Source organism: Hemicordylus capensis, chromosome 6 (assembly GCF_027244095.1).
Source record: "Hemicordylus capensis ecotype Gifberg chromosome 6, rHemCap1.1.pri, whole genome shotgun sequence".
Classification (NCBI taxonomy): Eukaryota; Metazoa; Chordata; class Lepidosauria; order Squamata; family Cordylidae; genus Hemicordylus; species Hemicordylus capensis.
The window spans coordinates 123,593,195-123,611,510 of record NC_069662.1 but is presented as its reverse complement, the minus strand read 5'-3'; the positions used below and the strand labels follow the sequence as shown (position 1 = coordinate 123,611,510).

Genomic DNA, 18,316 nt, shown 5'->3' with positions numbered 1-18,316 from the left:
TATCTATTATTATTTATTTTATTTATTCGATTTTTATACCGCCCTTCCAAAAATGGCTCAGGGTGGTTTACATTAAAATCAATTAACAGTTAAACTATAAAACTATAAAACAGTTTTAAACCCCGGAAAACCAGCTTACAAGAAGTTAAAAACATTTGCAACAATTAAAAAACCCTGGAAGGCCAAGCCAAACAGATTGGTTTTGAGGGTGCTCCTGAAGGCAAATAATGAATTCAAATTACGGATTTCTGCCAGGAGCGCATTCCACAGCCCAGGAGCAGCTACAGAGAAGGCCCACCTCTGAGTCGCCACCAGATGTATCAGTCGTAACTGGAGATGGACCTCCTCAGATGACCTTAACGTGCAGTGGGGATCATGTAGAAGAAGGCACTCTCCAAGGTAACCTGGACCTAAGCTGTTCAGGAGATGATGATGTAAGGAGTTCAAGAATGGATTTCAGCATTGTGGTTTTCTGTTTGGATCTAGTCCACTGAACAACTCCAGTCCTATTCAGATATCATGTTTAAAAGGCATATATAGGTGTCTGTACATATTTGTGAATGACTGTATATGTAGTGGTTAGTTTTGGACAAGGACTGGGGAGGCCTGCCTTCAAATCCTGCCTCAGCCATGAAATTTACTGGGTGACCTTGGGCCAGTCACTTATCTGTCAGCTTAATCTACCTCACAGGGTTGTTGTGAGCATAACCATGTACAGTGTTTTGAGCTTTTTGGAGGAAGGTCAGGATAGAATTGTATAAATGCATAAAAATTAAAAGTGAACCTGCATACAAGTTCAAATGGAGGCTGAAGGCAGAAAGTGTGCTACAGTATGTGCACGTATGTGAGTTATTTGACATGTGTATGGATTTGTACATGTTTCAGCTGTATGCTGGTTGTATGAGTGTAGAACATAATGTGTGAACAAGTTTTTTGTTATGCATGATGCTGTTTTAGGCCTCAAATACTTGGCCTCTGGAGGGTCTCTCCATTCTTAATCAACTCAAATAATATTCTCATGTCAGGAGTGATGATGTGAATGTGGCAGAGACAAGTAGAACCAAGCAAGAGGAAAGCCAAAACAGAGCCTGGAGATCTCTTTATGTGCCAAGGCACAGTATCAAGATGGGTGTCTAAGGAGAGATCTTTTACAGTAGAATCTACTACACAACACACATATAAAGGTCACCAATTCATGGAAAATAAACCCTTTGAAGGGCTTCAGTTGGTATTTCTTTTATATGTTTTGGCATTTTTCCAAGTTAATTCACAGACAAAAGTTAGTTATGGGTTCAAGAAAGTTATCTTTGAAACAAACAAGAGGAAATACCTTTGAATGCTTTCAAAGACATATACAAACCTTTTATTCAACAAACCACGTATTTCAAATCAGGGTGACTATCTAAAACTTTTTTTTTTAAAGGAGAAGTCAATGGGATTAGCACTAAGTAATTCCACTGTCAAAAGTAATTCCAAACCTTCAGGTGAGTTAGTCTTAGGAGTACAGATAAGCAAACAGAATAATTCTGAATGACATGCTAACATCAGGCAATGCCTCCAATTGCTTCTGTCTAGTGCATATTTATTATTATTGCTTAAAATGCACTTGTTTCTTACAATGCACTCTTTTAAGCCATTTCATATGTGAAGTGCATCCTGTGTCTACTTGAACCAAACTACACTAGAGCAAAAGGGCCATTCTTTCAGGATTTCTAGCATGATTTCCAACACCCATCTAGAGTCCTTTTAAAAATGCACTTGCAATAGTTGTGCAGATGGATACCTGCTTTCAAGTTTGTATATCTTCTGTGTTCCTGTTTCTCCATCATAGGTGAGGGCTTTATATTATATTAGTCCCCAAGAAAAAGACAAGTTAGTAGTTTAATTATGATTGATTCTAGCACATCCCTGAACTTTCCCTTACCCAACATAAGAATCATTTTTTAAAGGGGGTACGGGGTGGGGGTACAACCGTTGTTGAAGATACATTAGAACAAGGGCTAAAGTGATCTAAAGTACGATGGTTAAAGGAACATGCTACTGTTTGGTTACTTTTCTGCCCTGATTTCATTATGTTGCCACAGAAGGCCCAGGCAGTCTTTAATACTAAGTGCTGAATGATCAGATTTTATAAGAATTATGCCATAGGCTTTGAGTGATACTTGATTGGTGCAACTCAGCGGTGGGGCCTAGCTCAGTGGACCTGCTTTGCATGCAGACCCAGGCTCAATCTCTAGCATATCCAGGTAGAGCAGGGAAGGACCTCTTTCTGTCTAAAACCCTGTCCCCATCGCCCAGGGCCTGCCTCAACCAGCACTAGGGAGGGAGTAAGTGAGCCTCGGTTTCTGCTCCTGAGCAGCAGTGACTGAGGCCTTGGAAGACTGCTGCTGATTCGGAGCATGGCAGGAGCAAAGGCAAGAAGAGCGGTGGGGGCTTGGAGGAAGCTGCAGCAGGGAGGAGCGCCATCAGGGTAGGGGATCAGAAGAAGAGTGCAGGTAGGGGAAGAAATGCCATGGTGGGGAGGAGAAGCGCTGCAGGGGTGGGGAGTCAGGAGCACTGCAGCTGGGAGGAGAAGCATGGCAGTGGCAAGTGGTGGGAAGGGAAGCATGGTGGCAGTGGCTTGTAGTGGAATGGGCTTCAGAGATTCGTGGGCTGGCAGTTCGACACCCCTGGTGTAGGGACGCTAGACTCAGCACTTAGTTACTTCTATGTAGCTGTCATAGAACTTGGAATATGACAATTGTACACATAAATAATGAAAAAAATAATCTGCAAACCAGCCTTTGTAAAGCAGTTATCGAAAGACCAAAAGGACAAGAAAATCAACACGGATATGACAATCCTTTAAAATTTCAATTTCTTTATATGGCTCTTTCCAAACACTCATTCTCTTCACAAGACTCCTGAATCAAGATTAAAAAAATCATCAGCAATGCTGACTTGCACATTGGGCACTGCACAAAAATATTCATTTATTTATTTCATTTCTATACCGCCCAAAACATGTGTCTCTGGGCAGTATGATTATTCAGTCAGCTATGTGATAATTAATTAGTCCTAACTTATTAAGGAAGCCTGCACTCAAAGTATGAGAATATGAGCATTTGTTATTTCCTTCCAGATGTTCAAAAGAATGTGTTATATGACTAATACATCGGTCAAGCTCAAATAGGTTGTGCATGAATACCCATTTAAGCAAATAGAAGAACTATGAGATATTAGTCATGTTTGTTTTAGTTTGTCTTTGTGTTTGGCTTACACATTTATGTGTACTTTTTATGAAAACATATTGCAGTGAGGTTTGCTCATTCATACAATGCTAAGGGATCCCCTCAAATAGAGTAAGAGGTAACTAACATCTTGGGAACCCTACTCTTGGCTATTTAGGGCAGCTCCATGCTTTATGTGGCTGAAACAAATGCTGTGGGTACGCCAGCATTTCCCATAATGAATATAAAGTGCAAACATATCAGCCTCTTTAAAAGCAGGCCAAAGGCTTCCTAGCACATTCCATGGTGCATTTAAAGTTGCAAGTACATCACCAACACTTCATAAGTTAGCTGTAGGAAACACTGGTGTAGCCACCACAATAGTTTCTGCTGCATAAAGTGTGGATTCTGGAGTAAGGCATGGGTTAAGTGATGGCATGATTGCACTATCTCTTGAAATAAGTGTTTGCTTGCAGCCACAGGGGTTCCAATGTGTACCCTGAACCAGTGGCAGCTTCCTCGTTCACTTCGACAGAAGGGACAGCGCCATGCACAAAAATGTATACATGCACAGAGCTTCTGAAGTTAAAGGAGAAGCCCACAGTTAGCTCTATATGTAGGGTTCAGAAACCCAAAAAGGAAGTATATGCTAGCATACACAAGCACTACAGAGATGAATCTGAGGAGTCAAAAAAATTAATCTACTAAGCTTAACAAATGAAATTGTGGTTTTAATGCTTTTTCTATTTTAATATTTTAAAAGTATAGAAACAGAAAAAAGGGCACTGATCATTATGAGTATAAACAGCCAAAGTGAACGTAATCAAACATGATACTAATTGTGTTAGTGGCAATTCATTTTAAAAGGTTATTTCTAAGACATCTGAAGCACATCATAATATTTTTGAGATACTATCAGCTCTAAAAAATGTTATCCGGTATTAAAAGTCTGAAAAGAGAGGAAAAAAGGACTAAATAAATTTTATTCTCTCTCTCTGTCTCACTCACACACCAGACAGTTGTATGTAATTACGTTCTCTTTTCCATCAACCACATTATGTAAATAATGTGCATACATGGATGGTATGATGGTTATATAAATAAGGTTCATATATGGATGGTTAACTTCAGGTCCCCTTGGAACATACAGTATTGTTATAGTCTATTGATTTGTAAGTTAAAATAGCTTTTGTATGTTTATGTTTTATTTATGTTTATATTTTAAATAAAGTTTTCCAGGTCACTTTGGCTGACATTCCTAGTAGCCTACTGATAGCACAAAAAGGAACACACACTGGCACAAGGGAGTGCTTTCCTAGCTGCGCTGGAGTTGCACAGCCTTGGGTGTGCAGCAGGGTCAAGCTCATTTTGGCCATTCGCTCTGCCTCCATGAGTACCCTGGGTCACCTGAAAATATGTCCCTAAGGCCTGCATAACCCCCAGGGACACATCTTTGGGTAATACAGGGCACTCCTGGAGCCAGTGCAAATGATCAAAATTCACCTGCCCTGCTGCACGCCTGATAAGCAGCCCCAACAACTAGGAAAGCTCTTCCTTGTGCTGGTGCAACATCTTTTTGTGCTGCCAAGAAATTGCTCTGGCTGTCAGCCATTTAGCTTAATCAGATAGTGAAAGGACATGCTTATATACATATCCCTTGTTGGAATAAAGGGGCCATACAAATGCTTAACTTTGGCACAATCGTGCCTATATTGTTCTGAAATCACTACCTTTTTACTTCTGACCCTTTAGAATAAAATCATCTTCTTATATTTCTCAGCTCTTCTCTCTGTCAAAATGTATAACATAATTTTAACTTAGGTTTGAGACAATGTATAACATAGGCTTATGCACCTTATAGCACTTTCTGCAATAACTAATCTCGGCCTAAATACACCAATACTAGATTTAAACTGGAACTATGGGGGGGTGGGAATCTGAGTTTTCATTAATTAGTAGCAGGCTTGAAATATCTGCAGAGATCTGAGCATCTCCTTTTCACGCTACCAGAAGCTGGCCAACAAATGCAGGATTTCTGTCCCTTATCAATGCTGTGATAAGTGCAGCAGCAGAATCCATGGTTTCTTTAAGCTTCAGATTGTCCTGAAAAGAAAAGAAAAATTCCCAAATCAGTGCCATTTGTTTCTAGAAAGGTACATTCATAGCATGTTTGTATCTGAAATGTTCTTAGGAAGATAAACAACAGTATGTGGACAGAATCCATAGCTCAGTGATAGAGTACAAACAGAATCAGTATTGGTTTTGACCTAATATTCAAGCCTGCCCAGATTGGATTGAATTTTGATTCTGTCTAAGCTGCTAGCTATCCATATTTTTGTCATTTAGAAATTTGATGAGCATTCTCTCTACTCTTCCATTCAAATTTTGAAATTCATCCTCTCAAATGGTGGCCAGAAATTACATTAGAAGCCATTTCTGGAACTACAGATATGTAAATTTTGCCTATTTTTTAAACCACGGATAATGAAGTCAGGTCTCCATTGCCTGACCATGGATACATGAAACCACAGGTGCTGGGACCGTGGATAACGAGGGCCATGTGTATTATTTCTGCATCGAGAAATAGTGGGTTGGACCTGATGGCCTATAAGGCTCCCCCAAATTCTGTGATCCTATTATACTAAGCTCCAGACCTCTATAAAAAAAGCTTGAATTATCAGCGCATTGTATTATAGGATTGAATCCAAGAGCAAATATAATACTACCAGGATGCTTCAAGTTATGGTTGAGAAGTTGCTCCTGCCATAACTGCAATTGGGAGAAGACTGAGAACTTAGCTGGAGATTCTTTCCAATCTCAGCTTGCTGTGTGCATTTATGACAGATGATAGCCAGTGCAAGAGGACACCTTGAGGATGCTGACACCCTGAGGGTGTTGAAATTCAAACCTTTATCTTCTTTGCCAGATTAAACTATCACCAAATATTTTCATGGAATTCCTAATAATTACATGTGTGCAGATCCTTTTTCTCAGTGGCTGTTTTTAATTCGAACTTATTAAATCGAAACAAAAAACATAAACAAGAAAAATCTGAACGGCATTTACAATTTACAGCTGAACCTATAAAGGGAATACTTTGTCCCAATAGTATTTTGATGGCAAACAGCCTTTCCTGAAGCTTCTGCTTCATGCAATACTCAGTGCAAACTGATTTGTTCACGCTGCCATGAACAATCATGTCTAACCCAACCATTTCCCGCATCCCAAGTATTCTTCATATTGAGTGGCACAACACTAACTTTTGAAATTATCATTACTAGTTAAAAGGGAATGAAATATTGAAACACAGGGAATTTCACAGACTTAGGTACTTGAAAGACTTATACAGCCCATATTGTAAAACCATAATACATAGCAGGATAGGAAAACAAAATAGGCAACAGAGATCTTGTTCTCATCCCACACCAATTACCTAACATTTTTGACCACCCACCATGGCTTCTGCAGTTTTGGCATCGTGCGATGCTATGGATCATGTAAGGCAAATTGTTTTACTCATCAGCAAAGCTATAACAGAAAAGATGGGGTTGAGGGAGGGCTGCTTTTTCCTATGCATTACTTTAAGTTCTGTGGTTATCTCCTCCATAGTTCTATTTTAAAGAACAGGCCATTCTGTTGCTGAATTGCTAGTTTAATTAATCCAGTTTTTCTTCTTCTTCCCGAAAGTATCTTCTTGGCCAGTAATAGTTTTTATTATTGTTTAAATGGATTATTTACTGCATTCATATACCAAAGAACAAAAAACATTTACCACACCATGTGGATATAATTTAGAAAAGAAAGCAGGCTGGAACCTTGCCAAACATGCAAACCATAAATTCATATTACAAAAGTTTGACTCCACAAGAAGATTCCTCTGTTTTTAAATTAGGGGAAAAACAACAACCATGCAACTCAAGGTGGATTCAGATGTGAATGTATTACATCTGATCTAAGCATTTTCTCACTCTGTGTGCGGGTGGTGCCTATTCTGCAGACCATACATAGATAGCTGTGTATTTCAATACTTATTGGTTCCATGTGCACACTTCTAGATAATAGCCTCATATTTGTTTTCAGATTATGTGTTATCAGTGCTTGTACATATATATTCATATATGTATGTTAGCATGTGTGATGGGGACAAATATTTTACAACCCTGAACCCCTTTTAAAGATGTCAAATGCTCATCCAAATAAATTCTCAGTTGTATTAGAAAGCAAATGTCGTTCACATTTTTAAAAATATATTTGAGTAATATATTAATTAATATTAAAACTTCAAAATAAGATGGATTCCAACACTTCCAAGTGTTGGAAGTTTAGTAGATAAAAACTGTCTGTGCAAATATGATGCATTCTTATTCTGGAAGGCAGTTTCATAATTCTCTCAACACCAAACAGCTTTTTCCTGTCACCTTACAGTGGCCAACTAGCAAACTAAAGAAGTGCTGATTCTGTGCGAGGGGTGTGCACATGGCCTGGCTCGAGTTCGAATTGGACACAAACCGGGCTAGTTTGGTTTCACAAGCCATTTTGAGTTTCAAAACTTTTTTTAGTACTCATCACCTTCGGGGGACATCTCTGAGGCTGCCGGGGGGGTGGTCAGTGGAGGTTCCCCCTCCCCCCATTGGCCTTCCAAAAACTGCCCGGTTCAGGCGTTCTTCGGCCTGTTCCAGGCCTTTCCCCCTTGTGGCAGCCATTTGGAGGCCGCTGTGCATGCACAAGGGGCCTCTGCGCGGCCTGGGTCATGACCCAGCCATGCAGGGGGCCCACTGGGCATGCACAGCGGCCTCCAACATGATTGCTGCAATGGAGGAAAGGGCCAGAACAGGCCAAAGAATTCCTGAACTGGGCAGTTCTTTGCATAAGGAAGGCTGAGAGTCTCAGTGGACCCCACTGCGGCCTCAGAGATTCCCCAGAGGTGATAAGTACTATTTTTAAAAAACTCAAAATGGCCTGAGAAGCCCCTGAATGGCCGGGGAGGATATGCTTGTTCCAGGGTTGAGCTGAACTGGGGGTGGTTCGGCTCAACACCGAATCTTTGAATCAATTTGACGTTGAACTGGTTTGCACATCCCTATTCTGTGCAGGCACTGATGCTAGATACTAGCACAGCACATGCATGTGGGAGAAGGTTTCACCCATCTCTCCTGGGATATTGGACCTTATGGCTGTGAGATCCTCAGGGACCTACTTCTGAGAGCAGGGGAGATCAGTCAAAGTTAGCCCTTCTCCCACCTGAACAGAGTGGGGAACAGAGCAGAGCTGCACTAGTCTGAAGCATAGACTAGCTGTGCTTCCTTAATCCTCATGCCGGCCAGTAAATCTTAGATGGAACACGGCTAATAGAAGGATTCAACATAAATTCTGGACATTATGTTGTTCTGGACATTTTTGGATGTCTGCTCAGTTAATGTTAGATCCTGCTCAGGTTGAATTAGGAAGGATGCACACACACTGCGCCTTGATACTGCTGCCCAGAACAAAAAAATGAAGAAAATCAGAAAATATGATTCTGACCACAGACTGAAAACAAGTTGATTGTTTCAAAAATTGTTATTACTGTACTTGGTGGTCATGCCATGAGGACTGGGACAGAAAGATGGGTGATATTTGCCCACACTCTGTTATATGCTTCTGGATTTAGCTACTGACTTTAGCTTTCATGCCAAATGAAATTGTGAGTTCACCTAGTAAATATTCTCAAAATTTAAATATAAATTTGGGCAACTATTTTACCAACTGTGTGTAACTAAACCAAAGGATTTGCAAATGTTAGTTGCTTCAAAGAGGCGGCTGTCTTAATAAAAAAGAGGTAGTACATTTCATAATTATTCTGGGCGGCCTCAATGAAGTAGTATAATGTCACATAGATACTGCGCAATACTACTACTACTACGAAGATTATTTAAATATTGCTTTTCAACAGAAGTTCCCAAAGCAGTTTACATAGAGAAAAATAAATTAATAAAGATACTGTAGATCCTTATCCCCCAAAGGGGTCACAATCTAAAAAGAAACATGATAGACACCAGCAACAGTCACTGGAGGTACTGTGCTGGGGGTGGATAGGGCCAGTTGCTCTCCCCCTGCTCAATAAAGAGAATCACCACTTTAAAACGGTGCCTCTTTGCTCAGTTCGCAGAGGAACTGCTAACTGTGGTTAGCACAGTTAACTGTGGTTAACAGTTAACTATTCAACTGTGGTTGAGTAGCGTCAACCACACTGCCACCAACCCAACCGTGAGATCTTGGGTTTATTAGACTCTACCTAGTTTAAGAGAGATTTAGGTACATGAAGTTTGAGATACATGAAGAGATAAGTTTAAGATACATGGAGTTTGCTTTCTTTACTATCCAAATGTGGCATCACCTGCTTCAAAGTCCCTTTAAAATCTGTGGGAACTTTCCCATAAGTTTAAGCATATCTTAAACTGCTAGGACAAGACACTAACCACAGTGGCCTGGCTCAGACAAAATGATAAACTATAGTTTGTCATATTTATGAGCCATGTTGATCTTCTCCCTGCCCACTTCACATGGGGGAAGGAAAATTAAAGCTTTCAGTGACAGTTTCTAACAAACCAGTTTCCCCCCAAGTTTGAATATGGAAAACTGGTTTTTATAAACCACAGATGTTTGACTTTCTGGTTTGTTAACAATCAGCCACTCAGCTCACAGTGACTGGGACTTAGAGGGCCTGGCAGCAAGAAGTAAAGAGGTTCTTTGTTCTCGGGCAGTTGGAGCCAAGCAGGCGAAGCAACAGTTTGGCTGGCCAAGCCATGGCAGCAACCAGGAACTCTGCAGGGGCCTGAAGTCTCTACCATGGTTTTGGTGAGTTCAGAGAAGAAGCCAAGGCTTGGCTTCGGAGAAGCGTTTTTATTTATTTATTTGGCTTCTATACTGCCCTTCCAGAAATGGCTCAAAGTAGTTTACACAGAGAAATAAGATACAAATAAGATGGATCCCTGTCCCCAAAGGGCTCACAATCTAAAAAGAAACATACAATAGACACCAGCAACAGTCACTGGAGGTACTGTGCTGGGGGGTGGATAGGGCAAGTTATTCTCCCCCGCTAAATAAAATCATCACATTAAAAGGTGTGTCTTTGCCAAGTTAGCAGGGGTTTAGCCAGAGAACCATGTGTTAGGTAGCTGGCATCAGATTTCTTTATTTCAGTGTTTTGCAGATCCTTACGACTGGTCTATTGTGTTTTATCTATAATGTAAGAATGTTGTACCTGTGGCCTTTTTATCCATCCAGAGCACTGCAAAAGTCTCTGTAACCTTAAAAGGTCCTTTTAAAGGTTCCTTACAACTGGGGGTGCTTTTTGAATTATCTTTGCAACTGGGTAACCGAGATTTTAAAGTGTACCACTCCAACTATCAAGTAGAGTGCTCTTTTTGAATTATTCTTGAAAGTACTGAGTGTTTCTTTTTATCTGTAACTGAAGCTGAGAGGGAGAGAGCGAGCCTCAGACTGAAACAGTCTGTAGTATTTTGAATAAAGGTTATTTTTCTTTTTGGTCCTTTACAATTTTAACCAGCCTCTTTGAGTGGATTTTAAACTCAGGAAAGGGGGGGCTGGAAAGGGGTCTACTCTGGTGCAAACATGCCTCAAATGTGATTGCTCAGCAGCACACTACCAAGTTGTTGCTACTCCATACAGTGGAGTAGCACTGTATGTTAAAGAAGAGATAGAATCTAACAAAGTAGAAAACCTAGGTGGACTGGAGTTCTCCACAGAAACCCTGAAGGTGACAATACAAGGCCTGAAAGGAAATGTGCTACCGGGAACGTGCTATCGCCCTCTGGATCAAAACACTGACAGTAACTGGGAGTTGCAGAAAGAAATCAGGGAGGCTTCAAGGAGAGGCAGAGCAGTAATAATAGGTGACTTATATGACCCACACATAGACTGGGTAAATTTAGCCAGGTAATGACAAAGACGTCAAATTTCTAGATACGCTGAATGACTGTGCCCTAGAACAGCTGGTCTTGGAACCAACTTTTTAGTTTAGAAAAAAGACGACTGTGGGGAGACATGATAGAGGTCTATAAAATGGTGTGGAGAAAGTGGAGAGAGAGAAATTCTTTTCCCTCTCACATAACACTAGAACCAGGGGTCATCCCATGAAATTGATTGCCAGGAAATTTAGGACCAGTAAACGGAGGTACTTTTTTACACAACACATAATCAACTTTTGGAATTCTCTGCCACAAGATGTGGTGACAGCCAAGAACCTGGATGGCTTTAAGAGGGGTTTTGATAACTTCATGGAGAAGAGGTCTATCAACGGCTACTAGTCAGAGGGCTATAGGCCACCTCCAGCCTCAAAGGCAGGATGCCTCTGAGTACCAGTTGCAGGGGAGTAACAGCAGGAGAGAGCGCATGCCCTCAACTCCTGCCTGTAGGCTTCCAGCAGCATCTAGTGGGCCCACTGTGTGAAACAGGATACTGGACTAGATGGGCCTTGGGCCCTGATCCAGCAGGGCTGTTCTTATGTTCTTAAGTTTTTCCATGTGTGGCCTACCTGTGAGGTTTTTATATATTTTTTCCATTTGGTAAAAGAAAGGGAGTCTCCCTGGGCATTTGCCCAAAACTCTGTAATTAGGACATGGTGGCAGCGATTACCAGAGGGACAGCCTTGTTGACCAAATATGGATGGAATGAATCAGCAGTTTTCTTCTCCCCACGTGGACTTGCTCTGAGACAAAGGCTGGGCTTAAATCCCCCATTCGTTACAGGTTGCTACAAAGATTCAAGTATTTAAGAAAAATGGGAAAAGATGGGTTGTTACAAAACCCATGTACTAAGGCCATGGAAGGAACAACAGCAATACTATATCACAATCTAAGACTTTTAGGAACAATAAAGAAACTGTAAAATAGTGTCTCCAATACCCATTCACTCCAGGTAGCTCAGAAGTAAACTGTGATCAATGTTATCTTAAGCTGCTGAAAGGAGCAGCAGAACCAAGAGGGCCACACTCTCTGTTTAATAAGGTTGTGAGAAGCAGCCATGGTTTGATTTGGGGGCTGCCTCAGCACTTCAGAGTTCGATTCAGGGTGCCCGTGATTTGCTTCAGCATCATTAGAAATGGTTGTTTTGATTCAATGGCTTCACTTTGAAAATGACAATAAAAATATTTCCCCTATAGTAATGGGAAATAAGTAGCATTTTCTAAGCGTTCTAGTCTTTTCTGGGGCTATTTCTACTGCTGCAACCACAGAACAGACTAAAATTCCCAGAAAAAAAACATGTGTCTTCCCTAGGACTGCAAGAGAAATATCTTCTGGATTTCAGTTTAAAAGTGAAGTTGCAGAAGATGATCTGGGAATAATACAAGCTGAGCCAGCATGTCTCCTGTCTGTGCCGGAGTAAGTACTTACAGTGGTCAGGAGAGTGGTGAGGAGGAAGAGGAGGGGTCCAAGTTGCCAAATCTGGTCTTCTGGTAGCAAGCATGACTTGTCCCCATAGCTAAGCAGGGTCTGCCCTGGTTGCATATGAATGGGAGACTTGATGTGTGAGCAACGCAAGATATTCCCCTCAGGGGATGAAGCTGCTCTGGGAAGAGCAGAAGGTTTCAAGTTCCCTCCCTGGATTCTACAAGATAGGGCTGAGAGAGATTCCTGCCTGCAACCTTGGAGAAGCCGCAGCCAGTCTGTGAAGATAATACTGAGCTAGATAGACCAATGGTCTGACTCAGTATATGGCAGTTTCCTATGTTCCTAAGCAAAATTGGCCAGTTCATCATCATCATCATCATCATCATCATCATCATCATCATCTATTCAATTTCTATACCGCCCTTCCAAAAATGGCTCAGGGCAGTTTACACAGAGAATAAATAAATAAATAAATAAATAAATAAATAAGATGGATCCCTGTCCCCAAAGGGCTCACAATCTAAAAAGAAACATGAGATAGACACCAGCAACAGTCACTGGAGGTACTGTGCTGGGGGTGGATAGGGCCAGTTACTCTCCTCCTGCTAAATAAAGGGAATCACCACGTTAAAAGGTGCCTCTTTGCCAAGTCAGCAGGGGTTAGTTTGACTAGAATGGTTCATTTTATATAGAACTGGTAGTGTTCCAGTTTGCTTCCAAATCAAGTTCAAAACACTTCTAAACTGAAAATTTATTTAGTTATTGAAAATGTATTTATCACCCTAAACTCACCTCTCTGGGTGGTTTACAATAAAACAAAATAGATTAAAAGAATATATTGTGGCTTCAGATTATGGGAGTTATAGTTAAGCAACTTCTGGAGTACCACAGTTTTGGAATCCTTTTAGATGCAACTATATCTCATTTAAATCATTATTTAACTGTTCATTGGAGCTACACTGCTCAGCAAATTTAAAACATGGGTCGTCTCTCTCTCTGGATTGTATCCTTAAGTTAAATGGCATGGCTAGGAGAGTACTGCAAGTATCCTTTTCTTTTGCAAGCCCTATATTCCGAAAAATATGTGTGAAGACTAAGCAATGTTACATTACTGCCCTTGTGAATGGAAAAGTCTTTGAGGAGAGTTTAGAATCCATTAGAACCTTCTGTGGGGGAAAACTTGAGGAGGAAATGCAGATTTCCATATTCTCAGTTTAAAAGCACACTTCTCTGGTTTCCTGGACACACTAAATTCATAAACAATAATCTTGCATACTATTAAATCCTCTCCTGTCTAGACAAAAAGCTAAAGATACAATAACCTGTATTCATCTAAGTTTATGATTAGTCTTTCAAATCCTCCATTAATCCTAACTCCTACAAATGAAGAATAATTTGAGAAACCAATAGCAATTTGTAGTAACTACTGAATTCATTCCAAACATTCCTCTGAGTTATAGATAATCCATCTGGGATTATTGAGAGGAAATACTGGTGAATGGCAAAGTGATAATAATAAACCTCCTATGAAGGAAGAAACATGATTCTCAAAGTGAGATCCTGCAGGTAGAATGTGCAAACCTACCGTGCAATTTGAAATCTTCAGTAATAAAAGTGTTTAAATTAGAAAGATCATATTCTAGTCCAACACAATACATTAATGCATTGTATTATTAAATTTATTATTATTATTAACATTTCTTTGTTATGAAATGTGGTTCCATATTATATCCCAGTTCTAAAGATGGTTACTTGAAAGAAAACCCTACTGACCAGTGGAACTCACTTCAAAATAAGTGTACTTAGACCTGCCAATATATAGAACCCAATCTTAAAAATGTGTCTTTTTAGGATGTTTACCCCCTAAAGAGTCCATTTGAATGGAGTAGAGGGAGAGGGGCTTGTGTGCTTAACCATCCCTCCTGTCCACCATTTTCTTACCCAAATTCCCAAGCAGCTCTCTCTTGGATTCAAATGTTGCAAACAAGAATGCTCAAAGTTTTCCTTTTTCTTTCACACCTGGATGTAGATTCATTCATTCATTCATTCATTCAATTTCTATACTTCCCTTCCAAAATGGCTCAGAGCAGTTTACAGATAAAACAAAAACAGTTAAAATCAATCGACAATTAAAACAGAGATTTTAAACTAAGGTAAAACAACAGTTAAACAATAAAAACAGTTTTAAAATCCTGGGGGGAAAGGTACATTAAAACCCTTTACAACAATTTAAAAACCCTGGAAGGCCAGGCCAAACAGAAATGTTTTAAAGGCTCTCCTAAAAGCCAATAAAGAGTTCAAATTACGGATTTCTATAGGGAGTACATTCTACAGTCCAGGAGAGGCTACAGAGAAGACATACCAGTGGTAACTGGAGACAGACCTCCTCAGATGACCTTAACGTGCAGTGGGGATCATACAGAAGAAGGCACTCTCTTAGGTAAGTGTAGATTCTCTGGTAGCAAATGAGAGTAGATTCATGGTTTGTCATTGAAAATCTCATATGCTGCCAGAGAATCTACACTCAGAACACCACAGAAACAACAAAACCCTGTACCCCATGGGTTAGCAACCCATGGGGGTGGTTGGAACCCTCTGTGCACTACACCACCACTCGCTCTGGGCCACCGCAGTGACCCCCAAGTGCAGTTATGGGGCTGCTGAAACCTCCATCATTCCCTATGGAAAAAAACCCTTAAAGATGCATAAACTTCAACAAATCACCGAAAACCAGCCCTTTGCCCTATCCCTTTGGGATATGGGTGGTGGCAGGTAGGCACCCATTGGGGCACTACCATCCCACCCTACATGCCTTCCTTCTGCCCTGAATCTGCATAAACTTCAACAAATCACCAAAAATCAGCCCTTTGCCCAATACTTTTGAAATCTGAGTGGTGGCAGGCACCCAGTGGGGCACTACCACCGCCCCCACTCTTCTGCCCTAGCCCCCTTCCTGCCCCAAATCTGTATTAACAGCACACATCAACAACAGCAGCAGAGCTTTGCAAAGAGGAGGACCAGGTTTCCAAAGCAAGTAAAGTAAGGAGGATGCTGCCAAACAACATTCTGCCAATGGAACTTGGCCCCCCTCCCACCTCCGCAAGTTGAAAGAGTGACAACAACAATGGTGGTACACAATTGTTTGGCGCATTTCTTTGACATTTCTGCAACGGATCAGAGCCTGTGGCACCAGCACAACCGGATGCAAGCAATCTTTCAATAAAAAAAACTGATGATGCTACAACTCACAATATGACCCAATCTTCTTCATTGCAAAGAAGTCCACACAGAGAGAGAAGAACCACCTTCCATGGTAGCAAAGCAAAGTCTAAGATAACAAAGTGGAGGCAAGTGGAAAGCATTGCAAGCCACATTACAAAACAGAAATGCATTAACAACAGCAACTCATAATCATCATCATATCACCACATCAGCAGCATCATATCTATCTTATTAATATTATCACATTGTCATTCATCATTTTCATTTCGCATCAATTCAAAATAGTCAATGAAAGAAAATAGGAGGGGAAAAGTCAATTATAATAGTTGCTAGCAGGAGATGGATGGATACGAACAGCAGGGATTCAATGTCCCTCCCTATAACAAATAGCAGAGATACAATGTATAGGGCAGGCCAGACAAGATACAAAATATCTTCTTGATAGAGCAGCATGTGCCTGTCTGGGGCAGGCTGAGAGAATCAATTTAATATACTACTGCTGCTCTATAAAATGGGGGGATGGATTGGTTTTTCTAAAAAACAAAACAAAACACAAAAAGACAGAGCCTAGGCCCAGTGTGTATGGTGTTGCGCGCATGTGTGTTTAAATAAACTCACTGCATCTAAGTCTTCTCTTCTCCAAAACATTGGGCTGCTACTGTTGGACTGGTCTCCCTCTCCTTCTTCTTCAGTCTTCAGATGGGGCAACCACAAAAGCCTCAAAAATCTGGGAAATCTGGGGCTGGTGGTGGTGGCAGGCAGCAATGATGATTTTTCTCTCAGCAGGGCAGAACAATGGTGGGGAAAAGACCAAAAAGGTCTTTTTTTCTCCCAATTCTCTTCTGAGAGAGAGAGAGAGAGAGAGAGAGAGAGAGAATCCAGCCAAGGTCCAGGGATGGCTCGGGTAGCAGGCTCGCAGCAGGGGAAAAAAGATTGAATATTCTTACTTTTTAAAAAATGCAGGAGAAAAAAAGGCAGCAATGGTGGCAACGCTGAATGGTTGGAGGCAACGGTGGATGCATGGCAAGGCTGAGCAATCAGGCAAAAGAGCTCTCTTCCCACACAAGGCAGCAGAAAGGAAGAAATGGCTACTGCTGGCCCTTTAATACCCTCCTGTGCAAACCCCTCCGAAAATCCCCCACATACTTGCCCCTTCCTCCACCTCCCCTTGGCTAATGGGGGTTGGCTCCTGCAGATCCAAATATGGGCATTCCTTTGCAGATCGGAACTTTGCATTGAAGTCAATGGAAGGTTGAAAGGCGGGAAATTCAAGCACATGTCACAGAACTCAATGGAGAAACTTTGCATTGAAGTCAATGGGAGGCTGAAAGGCGGGAAATTCAAGCACACGTCAGAACTCAAAATCAAGGAGGAAGAAGAAGCACTTTATCGGGCACAAAATGGAGAGCTGAAACTACAAAATCTTCGGAGTCAAAACAGGGCGATTTGTTTTGGCTCCAAAACATTTCGGAATGACGACTGGGTGTTTCATTTCGGCACCAAAACACCTGAAACGGGCTGTTTTGGGTACAGAACGTTCTGTACCCGAAACATTTTGCACATCCCTAAAAAAGACTGGGGGCAGGGAATGCGTGCACCACACACACACACACGTAGCCAAAAAAAGTACCCAGAATCACTTGAAATCAACAAAAGTCAGTAAGAGGAGTGAGGCAGAACCCCTGAAAATTACCCTGGAATGCCCCAAAATTGTGTGTGTGGGGAAACCCCATCACAAAAAAATCTCACCAAACTGTGGATACTTAGGTTTCTGTTCGTGAGATTTCTGTCAGTTCGTGAGATTTCCCCGTTTTGGATACTCAAAACCGTGATCGGGAAAACCACAGTTGGAGAGGGATGACTGTAAATTGGTACAGGATTTACTAGAATAATTAACACACACACAAAGTTTGTGGAAATAGGGCTTAGAAGCAAGTAAGGAATTTTTATATTTTATAAATAATGTTTTGGTCTTTGGTACTACTGCCTAAATGAATAGCTGGGGAATAGGAAAATAGAATAGAAAAACAAGAGTAATTAATTAGCATCCAAATTCTGAGCTCATCTAATTGTCCTAGCTTTTTCCTCATTTGCACTTTTGTTCCTATTAAATTGTTTGTCTCTTTTAATCTGATACGTGGCTTTAATTGTGGAGAAGCATTAGATAAAGGACAATTTTAATTGCTCTGTGAAAGAATGTACATATGTGTTTTCAGTTAAGGTTTTACCATTAAAATTAGATGAGCTTCAATGTAGTCTAAAAAGAATGTTATGCTCTGTGTTGTGAAAACAGACAACCAACATGGCAATACCCATGTGAAATTTCTCCACCTCCTAATACTGTAGCTTGCTTGCAAGACAGTAAAAATGGATGAATATCCCATAGAACCAACTATCAGTACTACAGGTGAAACTTGGAAAATTAGAATATCGTGCAAAAGTCCATTAATTTCAGTAATGCAAATTAAAAGGTGAAACTGATATATGAGACAG

General features: G+C 40.8%; 1 protein-coding gene across 7 annotated transcripts in view; it reads right to left on the bottom strand.

Moving 5' to 3' along the window:
* Positions 1-2,843: 2,843 nt before the first annotated feature.
* CRPPA (CDP-L-ribitol pyrophosphorylase A) overlaps positions 2,844-18,316 on the bottom strand; it is a 94,354-nt gene continuing 78,881 nt past the window's right edge. For 6 of the 7 annotated variants that reach the window (XR_008310040.1, XM_053262938.1, XM_053262936.1 and 3 more), the window contains one exon: positions 2,844-5,312. Coding sequence is in view for 4 of the 7 variants with exons in the window: in XM_053262938.1 (XP_053118913.1) it covers positions 5,208-5,312 (105 nt within the window). In the remaining 3 variants the exon portion in view is untranslated. The remainder of the gene's footprint in view (positions 5,313-18,316) is intronic. The other variant, XR_008310039.1, reaches the window with a different exon arrangement.